Raw genomic sequence first — 20893 nt, 5'->3', positions numbered from 1 at the left:
CCATTGCGCCGTAAAATTAACGCAAATTTCAAAAATTATTATTTTTTAAAATTATGTACTTTGTTTCTTACTCAACGATTTTTTATCACTTTTGTGTTAAATCAGTAAATGAAACTGTTGCATTGGAAAAGTTTGATTTGCAATTTCCAATTGTCCTACAAATGTTCTATCAAATTAAAGTAATGGCAATAAGCGGATTTCTCTAAGAATTTTGATGATTTCGTGCAGATTTCTGCTGTTTTCTTGCAATTCAGCCGTTGATTCTTGATAAAAATTAGTGGTTTTGTAGATTTCGAGCTCTTTTTTGCGAATTCAAGCCAGAAAGCGGCGAAAATCAGCGAGAAATCGTCGTTTTGCATCGAAATAAGCGGATTTCTCTAAGAATTTTGATGATTTCATGCAGATTTCTGCTGTTTTCTTGCAATTCAGCCGTTGATTCTTGATAAAAATTAGTGGTTTTGTAGATTTCGAGCTCTTTTTTGCGAATTCAAGCCAGAAAGCGGCGAAAATCAGCGAGAAATCGTCGTTTTGCATCGAAATAAGCGGATTTCTCTAAGAATTTTGATGATTTCATGCAGATTTCTGCTGTTTTCTTGCAATTCAGGCGTTGATTCTTGATAAAAATTGGTGGTTTTGTAGATTTCGAGCTCTTTTTTGCGAATTCAAGCCAGAAAACGGCGAAAATCAGCGAGAAATCGTCGTTTTGCATCGAAATAAGCGGATTTCTCTAAGAATTTTGATGATTTCATGCAGATTTCTGCTGTTTTCTTGCAATTCAGCCGTTGATTCTTGATAAAAATTGGTGGTTTTGTAGAATTCGAGCTCTTTTTTGCGAATTCAAGCCAGAAAACGGCGAAAATCAGCGAAAAATCGTCATTTTGCATCGAAATAAGCGGATTTCTCCAAGAATTTTGATGATTTCGTGCAGATTTCTGCTGTTTTCTTGCAATTCAGGCGTTGATTCTTGATAAAAATTGGTGGTTTTGTAGATTTCGAGCTCTTTTTTGCGAATTCAAGCCAGAAAACGGCGAAAATCAGCGAGAAATCGTCGTTTTGCATCGAAATAAGCGGATTTCTCTAAGAATTTTGATGATTTCGTGCAGATTTCTGCTGTTTTCTTGCAATTCAGCCGTTGAATCTTGATAAAAATTGATGGTTTTGTAGATTTCGAGCTCTTCTTTGCGAATTCAAGCCAGAAAACAGGGAAAATCAGCGAGAAATCGTCGTTTTGCATCGAAATAAGAGAATTTCTCTAAGAATTTTGATGATTTCGTGCAGATTTCTTCTGTTTTCTTGCAATTCAGCCGTTGAATCTTGATAAAAATTGGTGGTTTTGTAGATTTCGAGCTCTTCTTTGCGAATTCAAGCCAGAAAACAACGAGAATCAGCGAGAAATCGTCGTTTAGCCCCAAATAAACAGATTTCTCTAAGAATTTTGGTGATCTCCTGTATATTTCAGCTGTTTTCTTGCAATTCAGGCGTTGATTCTTGATAAAAATTGGTGGTTTTGTAGAATTCGAGCTCTTTTTTGCGAATTCAAGCCAGAAAACGGCGAAAATCAGCGAGAAATCGTCATTTTGCATCGAAATAAGCGGATTTCTCCAAGAATTTTGATGATTTCGTGCAGATTTCTGCTGTTTTCTTGCAATTCAGGCGTTGATTTTTGATAAAAATTGGTGGTTTTGTAGATTTCGAGCTTTTTTTTGCGAATTCAAGCCAGAAAACGGCGAAAATCAGCGAGAAATCGTCGTTTTGCATCGAAATAAGCGGATTTCTCTAAGAATTTTGATGATTTCGTGCAGATTTCTGCTGTTTTCTTGCAATTCAGGCGTTGATTCTTGATAAAAATTGGTGGTTTTGTAGAATTCGAGCTCTTTTTTGCAAATTCAAGCCAGAAAACGGCGAAAATCAGCGAGAAATCGTCGTTTTGCATCGAAATAAGCGGATTTCTCTAAGAATTTTGATGATTTCGTGCAGATTTTTGCTGTTTTCTTGCAATTCAGCCGTTGAATCTTGATAAAAATTGGTGTGAGTCAATATTTTTTTTGAAAACCATTTTTTAAATTAATAAACCGATTTGACGTTAATTTTACTGAAAAGTGTAGTTAAAAGTTTTAGAATTGTCTAGCCAAAAATAATATACGAGTGAAACACAGAAACTACAAAATTACGAATTTTAGACTAAAATTACGAATTTTAGTAGTGGATGTCAGAACATTGTGCTTCGCCTTAAAAAATAAAATTTTATAATTTGGTCGAACTAGGACACGGCTCAAAAGTAGTAGTTTTTGCAAAATTCATGCTGTAGCAATAAAATTACCGAAATGTTAATAGTGGATGTCGGAAATTTTTGCTTCGTTTTTAAAATAAAATTTTTAAAGTCTCTGTGTCTATCGTTCTAGACTTTTGGAATTTATTAAAATTAATACATGTCTCATTGGTAGTAACTTTTCCAAGTTTCGTACCCGATGTACTGCAATTATAAAAACTTTAACAAAAGATGTCTGAATTTTTTGCTCCGCCTTAACAATTTCTAAAATTTTGGGGCGCCATTACCTCGGCCCTGCTTATCGACTTTACAAATTTGGAATGTATAGATGGAGAAAGTAAAATTTTGAAATTTTCAATTAAAAGGCTTTCCAAAAAGTTCCACAATTTCTTTTCCTAAAAACCTGTGCAAATTTGAGAACCTTGGCAGTTATAATAATAAAAAAAAGTGGAAAACAAAAATTAAAAAAAAATGAAATTTTTTATTTGAAGACCAATCAAAGTTTTCACAATTTGTTAGAAGATTCAGTATGAACTTGAGTAGTTTAATAGCTATCATTACCATAGCCACACTTGGTAAATTCGGAAAGTTATAACACAGCAAAGTAAAATTTTAAAATTTTTAATTTACCAAAAATTTTAATCTACCTAAAATATTTACGATTCCCTCAAAACTTCTGGAATTTGGGTGGCTCAGTCGAGACAATAATGAAAATTTGAGACATCACTATTTCAGTCACCTTTAATGACTATGTGAAGTTCCAAAAGTGTAGAGCAAAAAATGAGAAAATTTTGAAATTTTCAGATTAAAGACTAACTAAAAAATTTCACGATTTTTTAGAAAATTAATTTATTTGGGTACTTTAGCCGCAATAATGATAAAATTTTGAGGTTTTATTGCTTTGGTCACGCATATTGACTCTATCGAATTTAGAAAATATAGCGCGACAAAGTAAAATTTTGAAATTTTTAATTTGAAGACCTACTAAAACAAACATTTTTCCGATTTCCTAGAAACTTATGTAATTTGGGCAAGTTAATTGCTATAGTAATACAATTTTGAGGCGCAACTACTTCAGTGGCCCTTATTGACTCTGTCAACTCGCAAAAGTATAGAGCAAAAATGAGAAAATTTTGAAATTATCAGATTAAAGACTAACTAAAAAATTTCACGATTTTTTAGAAAATTAATTTATTTGGGAACTTTGGTCGTAATAATGATAAAATTTTGAGGTGTTATTGCTTTGGTCACGCATATTGACTCTATCGAATTTAGAAAATATAGAGCGATAAAGTAAAATTTTGAAATTTTTAATTTGAAGACCAACTAAAACAAACATTTTTACGATTTCCTAGAAACTTATGTAATTTGGGCAAGTTAATTGCTATAGTAATACAATTTTGAGGCGTAACTACTTCAGTGGCCCTTATTGATTCTGTCAAGTCGCAAAAGTATAGAGCAAAAATGAGAAAATTTTGAAATTTTCAGATTAAAGACTAACTAAAAAATTTCACGATTTTTTAGAAAATTAATTTATTTGGGTACTTTAGTCGCAATAATGATAAAATTTTGAGGTTTTATTGCTTTGGTCACGCATATTGACTCTACCGAATTTGGAAATTATAGAGCGACAAAGTAAAATTTTGAAATTTTTAATTTGAAGACCCACTAAAACAAACATTTTTCCGATTTCCTAGAAACTTATGTAATTTGGGCAAGTTAATTGCTATAGTAATACAATTTTGAGGCGTAACTACTTCAGTGGCCCTTATTGATTCTGTCAAGTCGCAAAAGTATAGAGCAAAAATGAGAAAATTTTGAAATTTTCAGATTAAAGACTAACTAAAAAATTTCACGATTTTTTAGAAAATTAATTTATTTGGGTACTTTAGTCGCAATAATGATAAAATTTTGAGGTTTTATTGCTTTGGTCACGCATATTGACTCTACCGAATTTGGAAATTATAGAGCGACAAAGTAAAATTTTGAAATTTTTAATTTGAAGACCCACTAAAACAAACATTTTTCCGATTTCCTAGAAACTTATGTACTTTGGGTAAGTTCATTGCTACAGTAATAAAATTTTGAAGCGTAACTACTTCAGTGGCCCTTATTGACTCTGTCAACTCGCAAAAGTATAGAGCAAAAATGAGAAAATTTTGAAATTTTCAGATTAAAGACTAACTAAAAAATTTCACGATTTTTTAGAAAATTAATTTATTTGGGTACTTTAGTCGCAATAATGATAAAAATTTGAGGTTTTATTGCTTCGGTCACGCATATTGACTCTACCGAATTTGGAAATTATAGAGCGACAAAGTAAAATTTTGAAATTTTTATTTGAAGACCAACTCAAACAAACATTTCTACGATTTCCTAGAAACTTATGTAATTTGGGTAAGTTCATTGCTATAGTAATAAAATTTTGAAGCGTAACTACTTCAGTGGCCCTTATTGACTCTGTCAACTCGCAAAAGTATAGAGCAAAAATGAGAAAATTTTGAAATTATCAGATTAAAGACTAACTAAAAAATTTCACGATTTTTTAGAAAATTAATTTATTTGGGTACTTTAGCCGCAATAATGATAAAATTTTGAGGTTTTATTGCTTTGGTCACGCATATTGACTCTATCGAATTTAGAAAATATAGCGCGACAAAGTAAAATTTTGAAATTTTTAATTTGAAGACCCACTAAAACAAACATTTTTCCGATTTCCTAGAAACTTATGTAATTTGGGCAAGTTAATTGCTATAGTAATACAATTTTGAGGCGTAACTACTTCAGTGGCCCTTATTGACTCTGTCAACTCGCAAAAGTATAGAGCAAAAATGAGAAAATTTTGAAATTTTCAGATTAAAGACTAACTAAAAAATTTCACGATTTTTTAGAAAATTTATTTATTTGAGTACTTTAGTTGCAATAATGATAAAAATTTGAGGCCTTATTGCTTCGGTCACGCATATTAACTCTACTGAATTTAGAAAATATAGAGCGACAAAGTAAAATTTTGAAATTTTTAATTTGAAGACCAACTATAAAACAAACATTTTTCCGATTTCCTAGAAACTTATGTACTTTGGGTAAGTTCATTGCTATAGTAATAAAATTTTGAAGCGTAACTACTTCAGTGGCCCTTATTGACTCTGTCAACTCGCAAAAGTATAGAGCAAAAATGAGAAAATTTTGAAATTTTCTGATTAAAGACTAACTAAAAAATTTCACGATTTTTTAGAAAATTAATTTATTTGGGTAATTTGGTCGCAATAATGATAAAAATTTGAGGTTTTATTGCTTCGGTCACGCATATTGACTCTACCGAATTTGGAAATTATAGAGCGACAAAGTAAAATTTTGAAATTTTTATTTGAAGACCAACTCAAACAAACATTTCTACGATTTCCTAGAAACTTATGTAATTTGGGTAAGTTCATTGCTATAGTAATAAAATTTTGAGGCGTAACTACTTCAGTGGCCCTTATTGATTCTGTCAAGTCGCAGAAGAATAGAGCAAAAATGAGAAAAATGTCGAAATTTTCGAACCAACTAAAAATGTTTAAATTTTTTTAGCAACTTCGATGATTTAGTTGCTATCTATAATAATAAAACTTTAAGGCGTCATTATCTTGATCCGATTCTCAACTATACCAAATTACAAAATTTTAGAACAAGAAAGAGAAATTTTAGAGATTTTTATATTTTGGAAAATTTTCAAAAATTTGGGCTATAATAACTTTTGCAGAAATTACTCTCCAACTCGACAATTGTCACTTTACAGTGATTATTATCTTTCCTAAATCCCTCTTGCCAATATCAGCAATAATAATAATTTTACGATAAGACAGATGCACGTCAATTTCGCGTTTAAACACAAAAATAACTCAACAATGCAGCACAACTTCTTGATAATAATTCTGTTGATATCAACACCTTCTGCCTTGTCAATAGGTATATAATTAATCTTTGTTCTTTGCCTACATTAAATTCTTTTCTTTTTTTTCAGATGGGCGAATTTTTGATGGTGACGACGTCATAACAGCCTACCGATGGCCATTCATGGCAGCACTTTACGTCCAAACAAACACGTCCAATTTTTTCTGTGGCGGCGCTTATTGGGGTTCTGAATGGATCATAACAGCCGGTCAATGCGTCAATGGGTATCAATAATCTAGTTTTCACAGAATAAAACAGTAGCGGCACCAAATAGTAACTCCACAAGAAAAGCTGCAACATTGGTGCCAGAAAAACCCTAGAACTTAGTTGCTTTTTCACCTTTGATGAAAATCGCTAGAAATGTCACTCGATTTGTCATTTAATTGGTTAATTGATCAGTGAAATTTATAGTTGTCGCTACTGTATTATACTGTGGATTTTCTCACAGTGGTGCCAACTCATAGGTATTTTAGAGCCACATTGTTTACAATTCAGCTGGGGTCTATCACATTGGAAGGCGAAGATCCAGATCGAATCACATTGACATCCACTGAGTATATCCTACATCCGGATTTCAATCCAGAAACTCTAGAGAACGATGTTGGTTTAATTAAAATCAATTGCAATTTCACCTATACTCGTAAGGTATTTTTATTGGAAGTTTTATTTGTTACTTGATTTATTTTGGGCAGCAAAAATTATTCCAATAGCGTGGCTACCTACAACACCGTTAGATAACGAAACAATTGTATCATTGTTTGGGTGGGGCCAAAACGGCGATGGTTTGTATAAAATTTTTTGTAGGATGAACCACTAAACTTTTTATTTTTAGATGGGCCTTTACCAGTTAATATTCTTCGATGGGACACAGCCACAGCTTTAAACAATGAAGATTGCAGACTGATTTATGGTGATCAATTGAAAGACAATATGGTTTGCATTGCCGGTAATCTTGGTGATACCAGAATTTGTAGAGTAAGTCCCATACAAGCGTGAAGTTAGTTATTTATAGGGGGATAGTGGTGGCCCATTGGTCCAATACTATGGTACGGATCTGTCGGTAATTGTTGGTATAGCGAGCTTCGTTAGCGGAAACGGTTGCGAAAATTTGGATCCTTCCGGATTTACAAGAACGTTTCCTTACAATGCGTGGATCAAAAACATAACGGATCATATTTAATTTGGTTGTGATTCATCTATTTTATTAAATGTTTGTACATTTTTGTTTGGATTTGTAGATTTTTGACTAGTGAAATATAGTATATTTTCGAATTTGCACCCTCTTTTAAATAAAAAATTTAAATTTTCCAATTCTAAGACTTTTCGTTTTACACGATTGGTAATGGTTTTGAATCACGTCTTGCCATTTGATTTTCAAATTCAATTTAACCTAACCTCACACCAGTATTCACATCTACTATATTTAGGTACAATTATTGTTGGCCGCAAAGGACAATTCAATTATATTGATACATTTTTTGTTCACGCAGCAATTTATTAAACACGAATCGTAAAATCCAAATTGACCAAGAACTTGACAGGAAACAGGTGACAGCCAGACTAATTAGTTCTGCCAATTCTTAAAAAACAAAATTTCCTACTTTAAGTTCTTTTATAGATACCTATAAACGACTCCAAATTGAGCAACTTCGAAAAAAATTATTTAGAAATCCGAAAAACTAAAATTTTGTGGGAAGTATTCAAATTAAGTCTTTTACAAAATCAACAAAGCATGATTTTTTCTAAAAATCGCTCCAAATTCTTTGTTCATTAACAACTAAATAACAAGAAAATAATAATTTGTTTAACACTGCTTCGTTCGTTCTTCTAAAACTCCCTCCGATTTTCTCAAATATCTTGGCAAAACTAACTTGCCCGGCAACTTCTTCTTCTTCCTCCTCTTCTTCTTCTTCTTCTTTTTCTTCTTAGTTCGTTGGAAAATTTATTTACATAAATACATTTTCAATAATACAAGGTGTTTATAAATGTTTCTAGCATTGGAATTCCTGTCGTGAACTACTTTGCCGCTTTGTTTTCATAGTGAATATAACTGTCTTAAAAACTATTTATTATGTTACTTACGTCAGTTACAGTTTTGTGTTCAAATTTTTGATTTTCAAGTTTCAACCCACAAGTAGAACAGTTTTCTTCTCAAAACTTACTTTGCTCTATGATTGAGGTTAACTACAGTGACTTTATTCGCGATGAAAATGTTCCGATACGACCTCTGGTGGCGCATTTTAACACTACTCAGAAGCATAATTGTTGTGAAGTTGCATAAGAAACAATGCATTTGTCGCCCAAAAAATCATCTTTCTCAGGTGTATTAACATTTTCAAAGTAGTAGTTTAATTCCTTCTAATGTATTTTAATAGATTCATGTGTTGGTAACGCATGGTTTAAGGTGCATAATAGCGCATAGTTAGCGCATTGGCCTATGTAATATTTTATAAAAATTCTAGAACTGGGGGGGGGCTAACTTAACGGACCCGGAAAAATCCGTTCATAAATGACAAAGATATTGAGCCAGAAAGTCTTAGATGGGCCACCCTGTATAGTTCGTACGGTGAGAGATTGAATGACACAAAAGTCACTAAATCTACGCGATAAAAAGTGTACCAGACGCGCGAAATTTAAAATAACAAAATAAGCTCACTTACTGTCAACTTTGCTAACCAAGTTCACGTAGGAATTTAGTGTTTTTAGTAAAATCTGTAGCATAATTTGCTGCCAACCTATATGTCAACTGTCAAAATCTCCCAATCTCTCACCGGATATACTATACTAGAGCTCATTAATTACTATCAGTCCACTCATTAAAAAGTTAAGTTGGCAGCAGCCCCTAGAAATTTTTATTGGTGTCAATTGGCAGTATGAGTATTTGACCTTGCCGCAACTGTGGCATGCGTAAAGTCCGTTTTTTTATTAAAAAACCACCAACACCGCACTGTCCCACCACTTTACAACCGGCAACGTCGTCGATGGTGACTTTTTGGTGATAAAATCAAATAGGTTAGCTGCCTAATTGACAATTTGATTACACAAAACGGGCTTTCATGCTGTGTCGAGTCTTTTCACTGTTAAATCCTTTGATTTGCAATCCAGCAGGCTGTAAAGAAAACGTTTTTAATGGAAACACTGACTAATTTTCAGAAATGTCAAAAATTTGACAACTATTTTCTCACCAAAAATGTCCCTAGTCAACGTTGCCGATTGTAATGCAGGGGTAGATTGCGGTGTTGGTGGTTTTAAAAAAAAAAAACGGACTTTAGAAGCTAATCGTCTTGCACAACATTGCCAAAACTTGTTAAATCTCTATTAAAAACTTCCTAAACCACCAAATGTTTAATTAGTTATTTATTAATACACTCAACTTTGACAACGTGTTAACCGTTACATTCAATTTTCCCCCAGTTTTCTCCCTAAAGATTTGAAAGCCTGATTTACATCTAAAAATTTTTGAAAATTTACACAGGAGAGTGGACTGATAGCAATGAGCTGGACTTTACTTATAAACGACTCCAAACTGAGTACTCTAATGGACCTATTAAAGCGGCAAATTCGAAAAACGAATCTTGTGAACAAGTGATAAAATGACAGCAAAAATAACCATTTTTAATTTCAATTTCTTCTAACAGAATCTACAACAAAGTGTCACTGCTTGTAACATTGTTAATCCACCCAAGGTATGGAAAAACTCTTGTGTACCCAGAAGGATCTGTGGTCTCACACCCATTAGCACTCACAAAACTCGCCACTGCCACCAACTCTGTATATCCACGTGGATGGAATAGTATCAACCCAGATCCAGTGTCGCCCTTCGAATTCAAACAAACCCATAAAAACTTCAAAATTCAATGTTATCAAAACATACCTGACAGATTCCTTCGTTGTATTGCCCACCAACACATACCATCGTGTCCTTGAGTTGACCTCCATAAGTCACTCTACATTCGTCATTTGTCAGAGTAGTAAGAGAAGCTGAGTTTAATTGGTTTGATAAAGAACCATCGTCTGGAAAATTTCGTCAGTTTTAGTTATTAATAAATGATTTTTACCATCGCTGACTTGTCCCCATCCTAAGGCACTAACTCGAGTGTTTGGTAGAAGAGCGGAAAGCGCCAAGTAATTGACTGGCTTCATGTAATCTAAACAATACAAAACCATTTTTACACGGTGTACAAAGTTTTCTCTATGGGAATTTGGGAACACCTGTATGTTCTACGTACCCGTTAAAGTAACAGGCATTCGAAGTTTGATTATTCCAATGTCGTTTTCTAACGTGAGAGTATCATAATCTGGGTGAAGAAAATATTCAGAAGAAGAAAGAGTAACTCTGTTTTCATCAGTTTCATTCAGAGTTGATGATCCTAGGCTTATGGTAAAAAGGGTGGCTCTAGAAAAAAATTGATAGATTCTATTTTGACAGGTCTAAAGTTTATTTTTCCTGTAGCATGGACCCATCAGGAAAAATAAAGTCTAGGTGGATAACTTTAGATAGAGTATGACTCACCCATCGACACAGTGCCCTGCTGTTATAATCCATTCGTTTTTGTACAAACTGCCGCCACAAAACCAAATCATGTCTGAAGAACGACTATGGATGGCGGCAGCAAAAGGAAACTGTCCAGCGTGTGCTGGAAGACCACCTATTATTCGTGACTTTATTGAAGAAGTGAAAAGACAGGAAAAGAATGAAACAAAAATGAGCTGGTAAAGTCCAAATTTCATTTTTTTTGTTTTTTTTTTCACCAGTTAATTCAACTAAGTGGTGTTTAGCTTGTACCGTTTTTATAAGTGGTGGATTATAGGTTAGTAACGACATTTTATAGTGCTATAATAAAGATAATGTTTATAAAGATTGTTAATCCTCCTAATAAATACCATTAAATCCAGGGTTTTGAATGCGTTAATAGACTTGGTTACCATAGCAACGTAGAAACATTTTGTAAAAATAGTAAAGTGCGGCTCATTGCTATCAGTCCACTCTCCTGTGTAAATTTGCGAAAATTCTTGGGTGTAAATCAGGCTTTCAATTCTTTAGGGAGAAAATTAGGGGAAAATTGAATGTAGCGATTTTTGAGGTTAACACGTTGTCAAAGTTGAGTGCATTAATCAATATTTAATTAACCATTTGCTGCAGGAGAAAGATTTCAATAGAGATTTAACAAGTTCTAGCAATCTGGCGCAAGACGAATAGCTTCTACGCATGCCACAGTTGAATCAAGGTCAAACGCTATTGCTGCCAACTATTATTGAAAAAAAACGCTAGGGTCTGCTGCCAACTTAACTTTTTAATGCGTAGACAAATAGTAATGAGCTCTGGTATATATTAAAGAACGTGTTTTATAATAGCCAATATGGGACGAGTGCACCAATGCCATTATAAAACAAGTCTTTATACTATTTTTTCGAATTTGCACCCTTTTTTTATAAAAATTTTCCAATTCTAAGAATTTTCATTTTACACGATTGGTAATGGTTTTATAACCACGACTTGCCACTTGATTTTCAAATTCAATTTAAAATTTGACATTTATTGAGTTTCAATATCACTGAATTTTAACCTAACCTCACAACCTGTATTCACATCTATTGTATTTAGGTACAATTATATATTATATAATACATAGTATATTTATTAAACACGAATCGTAAAATCCGTAATGTGAAATTGTCAAAGAACTTGACAGGAAACAGGTGACAGCCAGATTAATTAGTTCTGCCAACTCTTAAAAAACAAAATTTCCTACTTTGAGTTCTCTTATAAATACCTATAAACGACTCCAAATTGAGTACTCTAATGGACTATTAAAGGGGCAAATTCGAAAAAAATGTATTAAATAGGCAAATTAAGAAGAATATAATCAAAACTGGAGATTTTCTTCGAGGGAATTAAGGTCCTCCTGTGATGGAAATTTTAAAGTGTAGGTGTGAGATTTTAACAATTTTTGACAAAATGGAGCAGAAAATAATTGCAATTTTTGACACATGGAAGCAAGCATGGTTCTTTTTTGGTCAGATTTTACGTCTTCCAAAGGTGTTATTTAAATAGTTATAGTTCTGTTGTCTTTTTAATGTCCCATTTTTCCTTAGCTTTAGTCTTATTGTCTTTTAGTCTGTGTTTATTAACATGCCTTTTTGTTCTGATCATGCAAAAAACTTTATAAGCACCACGGGAATTAAATGATAACTATATTGGGAATTACGAGATATTAGAATTAAAAGAAAATTTTCCAAGAAAACAGAACTAAACTTAATTTTTCTTGAGAGAAATTTTGTAGGCGCCAAATTTAAAATGCCACTCTGCATTTGGTCGTTCAGCTGATTGTTTTTAATTTCAAAGATAAAAATTTGCAATTTTGGATGCTCTTATGGTTTATCACGGTTCGTTTGGCGTCGCGACGCTCAAGATACAAGGTGTTTATAAATGTTTCTAGCATCAAGGGTGGCTCTGGAATTCCTGTCGTGCACTACTTTGCCGCCTTGCTTTCATAATGAATATAACTATCTTGACAATTGTTTATTTTTCTTACGTCAACGACGGTTCAGTTACGGTTTTGTGTCAAAAATTTTTATTTTCAGGTTTCAAACTACAACTAAAACAGCTTTCTTCTCAAAACTTACTTTGATCTATGATTGAGGTTAACTACAAATGTCAGTTGAACAATCTAAATCCACATTTGTAACAAGCGGCAAATTTCTTTGACATTTCATAGCCACCCTTGATGCTAGAAACATTTATAAACACTTTGTATATAATTTTTAGCGATTTTTGAGTTTTGCGCAACATAACTGTGATAAAATTATCTTAGTTTTTATTTCAACTCTAATGCAAATTGTGATTAAAATTCGAGCAAAAATCGCTGTTTTATCTAGTTAGTTTTCAAAATTATGAGAGGGCAGTGGTAAACTACGTTTACATTAAATTTTCACAAGTCACTTCATTTATTGGTATAAAAGTCAATTTTGATTAACGCGGGTGTGTTTCACCTTTTGGACACTAGAAATTGTTAATTTACATCGAAAAAAAAACAATTTCACTAAATAAGATTGGGTGTAAACGTAGTAAATTTTGACATAGTGAATTTGAAAAAACAGCATTTTTTTCTCAAATTTTAAGCACAATCTGCATAAAATCGTAAATAACAACTGAAACATTTTTGACACATTTACATATACAGGGTGTTTAAAAAATGACGAAAGAACTCTTCAATATGTTATGTAGAAAAGCCTAAGAAATTCCAAAAAATAATAAAAAAAATCTTTACGTTGTGGATTACAAGAAAATAATTCATTTATAACAATAAATTTGGCAACATTGAGCGTATAAATCTGAAATCAAGTAATTTATGCTGCGGTAAATTGGCATTTAGTGACGTTTAGTATTTTGCGATTAGTAAAAAACTCGTCACATGCTTGTGGAGCCATCTATTAATGAAAATTGGCAGTTATTCATTACAGGTATCTAACTTATCCCTTTCAAATACTGCTGATTTCTAAAGTAGACGTACAAGGTGTTTATAAATATTTCTAGCATCAAGAGTGGCTATGAAATGTCAAAGAAAATTGCCGCTCATTACAAATGTGAGTTTAGGTTTTTCAACTGACATTTGTAGTTAACCTCAAAACAAACTTAATTTTGACAAAAAAACTGTTTTAATTATGGTTAGAAACCTTAAAATCAAACCAAAATTGACGTGAGTGACATTTTAAGTGTAGTTAAACATGGCTACCTATATTCACTATGAAAACAAAGCGGCAAAATGGGGCATTGCAGAGCCACCCTTGATGTTAGAAACATATTTAAACACCTTCTGGGTCACAATTTCCACAGTTTTGTTTCTTGATGGAAAAATGATTACGCAAAAATGTACAATTTGATCCAGGCAATTTTTTTAATGACTTAAAGGTTTCTAAAATTTTTTCATTTTTTCAACTTTTCATTTATAAACAATTTTTATTTTTTTTACACTCTTCCATTGTACTGAAAGGCGTGTTGTTTCTTATCAGTAAATCATACGAATTGGGTATAAATAAATAGCTGTGATAAAAAAGAACGGTTATAAATTCTTTATTGCAACGTGCTAAAAACGGTCTCCAAAAGTGAAGTTGGTACTTTTTGTAGTTTCAAAAGAAAACTGTGTTAAATAATTTTCTAAATGACAGAAGATAGCTGAAGGTAAGAGTTACGCTTTAATTTATTATTATTAAAAGCCCTGTATAAGTCTGTGATGCTTTGTTTTGAATGATGATTAAAAAAACAAATTTATACATACAGGGTGTTTCAGAACTCGTCGCCCAGAAAAAAAAGGCAACAATTCTGAATCAAAATTTCTAGAACACCCTGTATATTGAATAGAAAAAATTACTGCTTCAAACATTTCATGATATTAATTAATCATTTCTTAATACATATCGATGTTAAAACTCATTTTTTCATATTTTTGAGGAGAAATTTTTATAAATACGTACTAAAATGAAATATATAAATAATAGCAAAAACGTGATTTTCCAGTAATACAATTTAACCAAGAAATGTTTTTTACGAAAAAATTTAACAGCGCCGATTATTTGCGAAATTTTATTTAAAGTGACGCCGATAATGATAAGATAACGCTGATAACGTTTTCTAGTTTCAGATGAGAGCGTAAACGATTTTTAATTTCGACATGTTGAATGAGGATAAAAGCCGACAAAGTTTTAAACCGGAAACGGATTATATTGATAAGCCTGACGTAAGTGTTTTCAATTTTTTTCTCAGAAAATTTATTGTCAATAAATACATTGAATCTGATAAAAAAAAATTGAACTAGAAATTGATTTCGTATTTTTTACAGATAACCAACAATGACACAAGTGATTATGATAATGATGATGATGATGACACAGACGAGGTAAGTGATTATGATTCCTTAACTAAAAACTCAAAAATTCAATGCATTTTGCACTTTTCCAGTTTTTCTCCACACGACCAGGGACAACCAATTTGGGTACAGACTATGAAAATCTCAACGTTGCACACTTTGCTTTGAAACTGGCTACCAATAAAACAGTTCGCAGCTTCAAGATCTCGTCTAACGATGAAAAGTATGGTGACTTTGACGACATTGTTGTAAACGTCAAATCTGGAAATCTGGATGAAGTGTTGGCGTTCCAGTTGAAGCACATCAGCAAAGGTACACTGCCGTTGAAAGAGCTCGAGAAAACAAAGGGCAATTTTAGCATTAAGAAATATTTTCTATCATTTAAAGAAGTGAAGGGAAAATGTGACAAATTTATTTTGTACACGAATCTTAAATTTAACGCTGATGACACGACGCGCCTGCAAATCGATGGTGAAAACTTTAAAGTTGGTGTCAGAAAAATAACGCTTGATGGTGTCTTTAAGATTTTTAGTGCCACAGAACATTGTTACCAATTTTATGTCGATGACGATTCTTCCACTTCTAATAATGGCGTTGAAGTAGAAGAATATAAAGAATTCTTCGAAAAATTTTATCTTTTTACTAATCAAGGCAATGCTAACCAAACTAAGAGAAGAGTATGCGATGATTTCAAACACTTTTTCGGTGCCACTCAGATTCATGCAAACAGTTTTACTCAGTTTATAGCAAATTGGACAAAATCAGGAAACACGAAAGAGAAGCTAAATAAAAAATGGATTAAATCTGTCATTCTCTTGCAACTTCTCTCTTCTAAAATTAAGTCATTGGATTTTAACACTAGTGCCAAAAACGAGGAGAAAATTCAAGTATTGAAAACCGCATTTTCAATTTTTAATGTTATTCATTTACAAAACGAATCTTATGAAAAGTGTAAAAATATGTGGAGTGCTACCAAAAGTGAAATAAGTGATTTAAAAAATATCAGGAATTTGGTAAAAAAATATCAGTTAGATCAAAAGAGTTTGGATGAACTTGAGAATGAAACTTTAAATAAAATATTTTGGTTGCAAGGCAAATGTCCACTGCTTATAGAAGCCGACGCTGACCTTATTTACAATGTGATCAAGTTATGTCCTGATCGAAATTATATTTTATTAGGTCATCAAGTGAAAATTGACAAATTACCTAAAAAAATCACAATTTTGAAAAATCTGTCTGATGCAGAAACTCACACAGATTTGTTCAGTAAATTAACTAAAATATTAACATGTTCGATTCAAGGTAAAAGTGAAATAAGCTTGCACGAGTTATGCAAAGAATTTAAAACTCTTCCTGAAATGATTGAGAGCGACGATCTAGTCGAAATGCTAAACGGTCCCTTAAATTTAGGCGGTGAGAAAGAAGGTTTTAGTTTTCCTTACGTTCCCAGATATTTGTTGCGACAGGTTGTAGACATTAATTATTTAGGAAAAATTGAAAACAAAACCGTTGTGATCATTGACAATGTAAAAAACATCGAAAGTCTAAAAAGCAACTTTAGTCGTCATAACTTTGTCAAATTTGGAACACAAAATGACTCCTTTTCAACAAATAGTGATTCAAAATCTTTAATTTATTTTTCTGAAAACGAATGTTGTGCTCAGGACTTTGAGACAATTTCCCAAAAAAGTGAAAAAACTAAAATTTATCACCATTTTAGATGGTTAAACGACAATTGTCTTGAGTGGATTCGTAGTAAAGGCGATATTAATCAGTTACAAAATCATAAATTGACAAATTTATCGTCTCAAATTCTTCAAAAAATCATTCATAACTTAGACAATGTCCAAAGTAAAGACTATGTTAATGACCTATTAAATAAATTGTCTGTTGATCGTTTAAAGGAGACAATTTTGTGGTCTCAAAGGCCTCAAAACAATATTAATTTAATCGTGGGCGAACCGGGAATGGGAAAATCCGAATTAATGAAAAGTCTCAAGAACCAAACTCCTGCAAATATTTGGACAATCGTAATCGACCCAAATGATATTTTTTCGTTTTTTCAGACAAGTGAAGATCCTGCATTTTCAACCTTTATAATCGCGGAAAAAGTTAAACATCTGAGCCCTCGGGACAAACAAATTTTTGAGATGTTCGCGAAACAAGGCAATGTCACTTTTGTTTGGGATGCACTGGACGAAATTGCCACTGAAAAAGTTGAAACTGTCGCTGACATAATCTTAGAGTTTTCTAATAAAAGTTGGGCTCAGTGGGTCACTGCACGTTGTCATTTGCAACGGTCTTTAGAACTCAAATTCAATGTTTTGTCTCGAAATCTTACTCAATTTGACAGGAAAGAACAGAAAAATTACATTCGCGATCGACTTAGAGATGTCATTTCTGTCGACAAACTCGAAAATATCATCGAAGAAATGCAGAGTTGTGTTGTTTTGGTCGAGAAAAATAACATTCTAGGAGTGCCGTTGCTACTTTACATGATGACGGAATTGATAAAAAACGACACCAAACTTGACTTATTCAGTGGTGGATTTTTACTAAATAATTTGTATCATCATTTCTTGGAGCAGAAATTTGAACTGTTTTATACAGAAAAACTAGGCTATAGTTTGACAAATTTTAATTCAAAACTGTTGTTTGATAAATGGAAAAAACAACAAATGATAACACACACTAAATTCGCTTTGAATTTGCTTCTCCCACTGGAAATATCCAAACAACTTAACACTGATTATGAAGACGATTTTACTGAAGAGGTTCTCATTGGTTTGATTGTTGACAACCACACCAAAATTCCGTCGTTTTCCCACATGTCATTCGCAGAGTATTTAGTCGCGTTGTATCTATCCAACAATGTCGATAAAACAGATTTCTTCAAATCCTTTCTCTTTGACGAAAAGTACAACAACGTTCGTTTCTTCTTTGATTTACTGTGTGCAAAAGATTCTCCACCTCACGTCGCCGTTCTTTATAAAAATCTACATTCATTGCAAACATGCAAGTTTGACATTACAACTTGTAAGGATAAACACGGTCGTAATTTATTACATTTGGTTTGTTCCTGGGGGCAAAGACACCCTCACTTTAACGTTGAAAATGTAAACGGGGCGTATATAGTAGATCATGATTATCGGTTTAGTACTTCCGCAGAATCAGTCGGGTATTTAGAAATGTTAGACTTCGTGTTAACCAAATGCAATTGTCACGAATTTGATGACTTATTTGGAATGACACCGTTGGATTATGCACAAGAAACTGCCACTTTAGTCGCCGAAATCAAATTGAGGAAAATTCAAGGGAACAATCGATCAAATCTGAATGTACATTACGTGAGCAACATTTTCTATTATTCGGCGAATTTCGGATATATGGAAGCATTTGAATTGTTGATCGACGATTATAAACATTTAGTTAATCTCAAGAATATTGGAAACTGGACTCTGCTCTTGGTAGCAATTGATAATAAATGTTTTGATATTGGAAAATTTCTCTTGTCTTTTGGTGCCGATGTTCACGCAGCTACCACAGAGGGGTACGGATCACTTGTCATCGCTTGTTGGGATGGCAACAATGAAATAATAAAAGACTTACTGAGGCACGGAGCGGACGTTAATCAAGCGAATAAAGATGGCGTTTCTGCGCTTTTCTTTGCTTGTCAAAGAGGACATAACCAAACTGTACGTCTTTTATTGGAGAACGGGGCTAACATTAATACGCCCATAAACGATGGTAGAACTCCACTTTTCTTGGTTTGTGGAATGGGGCAAAATCAAACCGTACGTCTCTTACTGGAGAGCGGAGCCCACATTAATCAACCACAAGAAGATGGCGGCACGCCACTGTACATTGCTTGTCAGAATGGACAAGTTGAAACTGTACGTCTTTTACTGGCGAGCGGAGCGAGCATCAACCAACCCCTAAAAGACGGCGCTTCACCCCTTTCAATCGCTTGTCAAAAGGGACGAGTTGAAACTGTCCGTTTTTTGTTACGAAGCGGAGCGGACATTAATCAACCGAATAAAGATGGCGTCTCTCCGCTTTTCATCGTTTGTCAAACGGGACAAAACGAAATCGCACGTCTTTTACTGGAAGGTGGAGCGGATGTTAATCAACCACAGAAAGACGACGCTTCCCCACTTTACGTTGCTTGCGAAACGGGACGGAATGAAACCGTACGTCTTTTACTCGCGAACGGAGCGGATGTTAATCAACCGCAAATAGATGGCGCTTCTCCTCTTTACGTTGCTTGCGACAAGGGACATGTAGAAACTGCTTCTCTTTTACTGGAAAACGGAGCGGGCATTAATCAAGCCAATAAAAACGGTGCCTTTCCGCTCTTCATCGCTTCTCAAAAGGGGCGAACCGAAACTGTACGCCATTTACTGAAGGAAGGAGCGGATCTTAATCAACTACAAAAAAATGGTGCTTCTTCGCTTTACGTCGCGTGTGAAACGGGGCAGAATGAAACCGTACGTCTTTTATTAGAGAAAGGAGCCGACATTAATCAAGCCTGTAAAGATGGTGTTACCCCTCTTTTCATTGCTTGTCAAATGGGACATCATGAAACTGCACGTCTTTTACTGGAGGCCGGAGCGGACATTAATCAACCACAAAAGGATGGTGCCTCCCCGCTTTTCTTTGCTTGTCAAGAAGGAAAAAATGAAACTGTGTCTCTTTTACTGAAGAGCGGGGCAGATATCAATCAACCGCAAAAAGATGGCGCCTCTCCGCTCTTCATTGCTGGTGCAAATGGACGAAGTGAAACTGCACGTCTTTTACTAGAGAGCGGAGCAGATATTAATCAACCGGAAAAAAACGGTGCTTCCCCGCTTTTCTTTGCTTGTCAAGTGGGACAAAAAGACATTGTACGTCTTTTACTAAGAAGCGGAGCGAACATTAATCAAGCTACTAAAAATGGTGCTTCCCCGCTCTTCGTTGCTTGTGAAATGGGGCAAAAAGACATTGTACATCTTTTACTAGAGAGCGAAGTTGATATTAATCAAACAAATAATGATGATGCCTCCCCACTTTACATTGCTTGTCAACATGGACACATTGAAATTGTACGTTTTTTGCTGGAGAACGGGGCGGATGTTAATCAAGGGATGATTCGTGCAACCCCCCATTATATTCCTTTTGGAATGGAACAAAATAAAACTCCAGATTTAATACCGAAGCACGGGACGGATTTGTATAAAACGTACGATGATAGTGCTTCGCCTCTACACGTTGCTTCTAAAATGGGACAAAATGAAATTGTTCGTCTTTTATTAGAGAAAGGGGCGGACATTAATCAAGGGATGAAAGATGGTGTTACCCCACTGTACGTGGCTTGTCAAGAGGGACAAAATGAAACTGTTTCTCTTTTACTGCAGAGCGGGGCAGAAATCAATCAAGCGACGATTTATGGGACCACACCGCTTTGGATTGCAAACATTAAAGGACACAGTGGCGTTGTGGAAATTTTACAAGCGTATGGTTCAAAACAGGTCCTCAAAAACTCGAAAAAATGATGCAATGTAGGTAGCAACACGGGTAGAAACGTAAAAGGCGAAAATCTAATCTAATCTTTAAAGAACTCTCAGTTTTTATTTATTAACTTGTTAGGTTTGCTATTGACAGAACTTTAAATATCTATTTTTTTCAGATTAGTGCATATTAAATTAGTATATTAAAGAACGTGTTTTATAATGGCCAATTTGGTGCACGAGTTCCCGATGTGCATGTGTTCACCAATGCCATTATAAAACAAGTCCTTTATACTATTTTTTTGGATTTGCACCCTTTTTTTAATAAAAAATTTTAA

The 20893-nt window shown here is 33.7% G+C and overlaps 3 protein-coding genes across 3 annotated transcripts; 2 read left to right on the top strand and 1 right to left on the bottom strand.

The window, feature by feature from the left end:
• Window positions 1-6156: 6156 nt before the first annotated feature.
• On the top strand, window positions 6157-7382 carry LOC148167740 (brachyurin-like). Its single transcript, XM_088046101.1, has 6 exons — window positions 6157-6217; window positions 6273-6426; window positions 6676-6842; window positions 6895-6984; window positions 7035-7177; window positions 7215-7382. Exons 1-6 carry the CDS (start codon window positions 6157-6159, stop codon window positions 7380-7382), a joined length of 783 nt encoding a protein of 260 aa, XP_087902227.1.
• A 2461-nt stretch (window positions 7383-9843) lies between these two features.
• On the bottom strand, window positions 9844-10933 carry LOC148167739 (brachyurin-like). Its single transcript, XM_088046100.1, has 5 exons — window positions 10716-10933; window positions 10432-10598; window positions 10261-10350; window positions 10077-10216; window positions 9844-10020 (listed from the first exon to the last, which is right to left on the bottom strand). The coding sequence occupies exons 1-5, from the start codon at window positions 10931-10933 to the stop codon at window positions 9844-9846; spliced, it is 792 nt and encodes a 263-aa protein (XP_087902226.1).
• Window positions 10934-14292: 3359 nt separating this feature from the next.
• Window positions 14293-20632, top strand: LOC148167738 (uncharacterized). Its single transcript, XM_088046099.1, has 6 exons — window positions 14293-14384; window positions 14839-14940; window positions 15043-15099; window positions 15162-16595; window positions 16734-16878; window positions 16972-20632. The coding sequence occupies exons 2-6, from the start codon at window positions 14875-14877 to the stop codon at window positions 20598-20600; spliced, it is 5331 nt and encodes a 1776-aa protein (XP_087902225.1). The 5' UTR covers window positions 14293-14384; window positions 14839-14874; the 3' UTR covers window positions 20601-20632.
• Window positions 20633-20893: the final 261 nt, after the last annotated feature.

This window comes from Gnatocerus cornutus, chromosome 9, assembly GCF_029298725.1.
Source record: "Gnatocerus cornutus isolate USDA-ARS CGAHR chromosome 9, icGnaCorn1.1, whole genome shotgun sequence".
NCBI lineage: Eukaryota > Metazoa > Arthropoda > Insecta > Coleoptera > Tenebrionidae > Gnatocerus > Gnatocerus cornutus.
The sequence above is the reverse complement of the archived record's forward strand: the minus strand, read 5'-3'. Positions and strand labels throughout refer to the sequence as shown.

What these genes read in the sequence shown, in the direction of transcription:
- LOC148167739 (XM_088046100.1), bottom strand. Translation starts at nt 10,933, where the DNA reads ATGAAATTTGGACTTTACCAGCTCATTTTTGTTTCATTCTTTTCCTGT. An exon ending in GCAGGGCACTGTGTCGATGG is followed by an intron (nt 10,599 to 10,715) that starts GTGAGTCATACT and finishes ATTTTTTTCTAG; the next exon opens with AGCCACCCTTTTTACCATAA. An exon ending in ACAACGAAGGAATCTGTCAG is followed by an intron (nt 10,021 to 10,076) that starts GTATGTTTTGAT and finishes TTGAATTCGAAG; the next exon opens with GGCGACACTGGATCTGGGTT.
- LOC148167738 (XM_088046099.1), top strand. Translation starts at nt 14,875, where the DNA reads ATGTTGAATGAGGATAAAAGCCGACAAAGTTTTAAACCGGAAACGGAT. An exon ending in ATGATGATGACACAGACGAG is followed by an intron (nt 15,100 to 15,161) that starts GTAAGTGATTAT and finishes GCACTTTTCCAG; the next exon opens with TTTTTCTCCACACGACCAGG. An exon ending in ATTGACAAATTTATCGTCTC is followed by an intron (nt 16,879 to 16,971) that starts AAATTCTTCAAA and finishes TTGATCGTTTAA; the next exon opens with AGGAGACAATTTTGTGGTCT.
- LOC148167740 (XM_088046101.1), top strand. Translation starts at nt 6,157, where the DNA reads ATGCAGCACAACTTCTTGATAATAATTCTGTTGATATCAACACCTTCT. An exon ending in GCCGGTCAATGCGTCAATGG is followed by an intron (nt 6,427 to 6,675) that starts GTATCAATAATC and finishes TAGGTATTTTAG; the next exon opens with AGCCACATTGTTTACAATTC. An exon ending in TTGCAATTTCACCTATACTC is followed by an intron (nt 6,843 to 6,894) that starts GTAAGGTATTTT and finishes TATTTTGGGCAG; the next exon opens with CAAAAATTATTCCAATAGCG.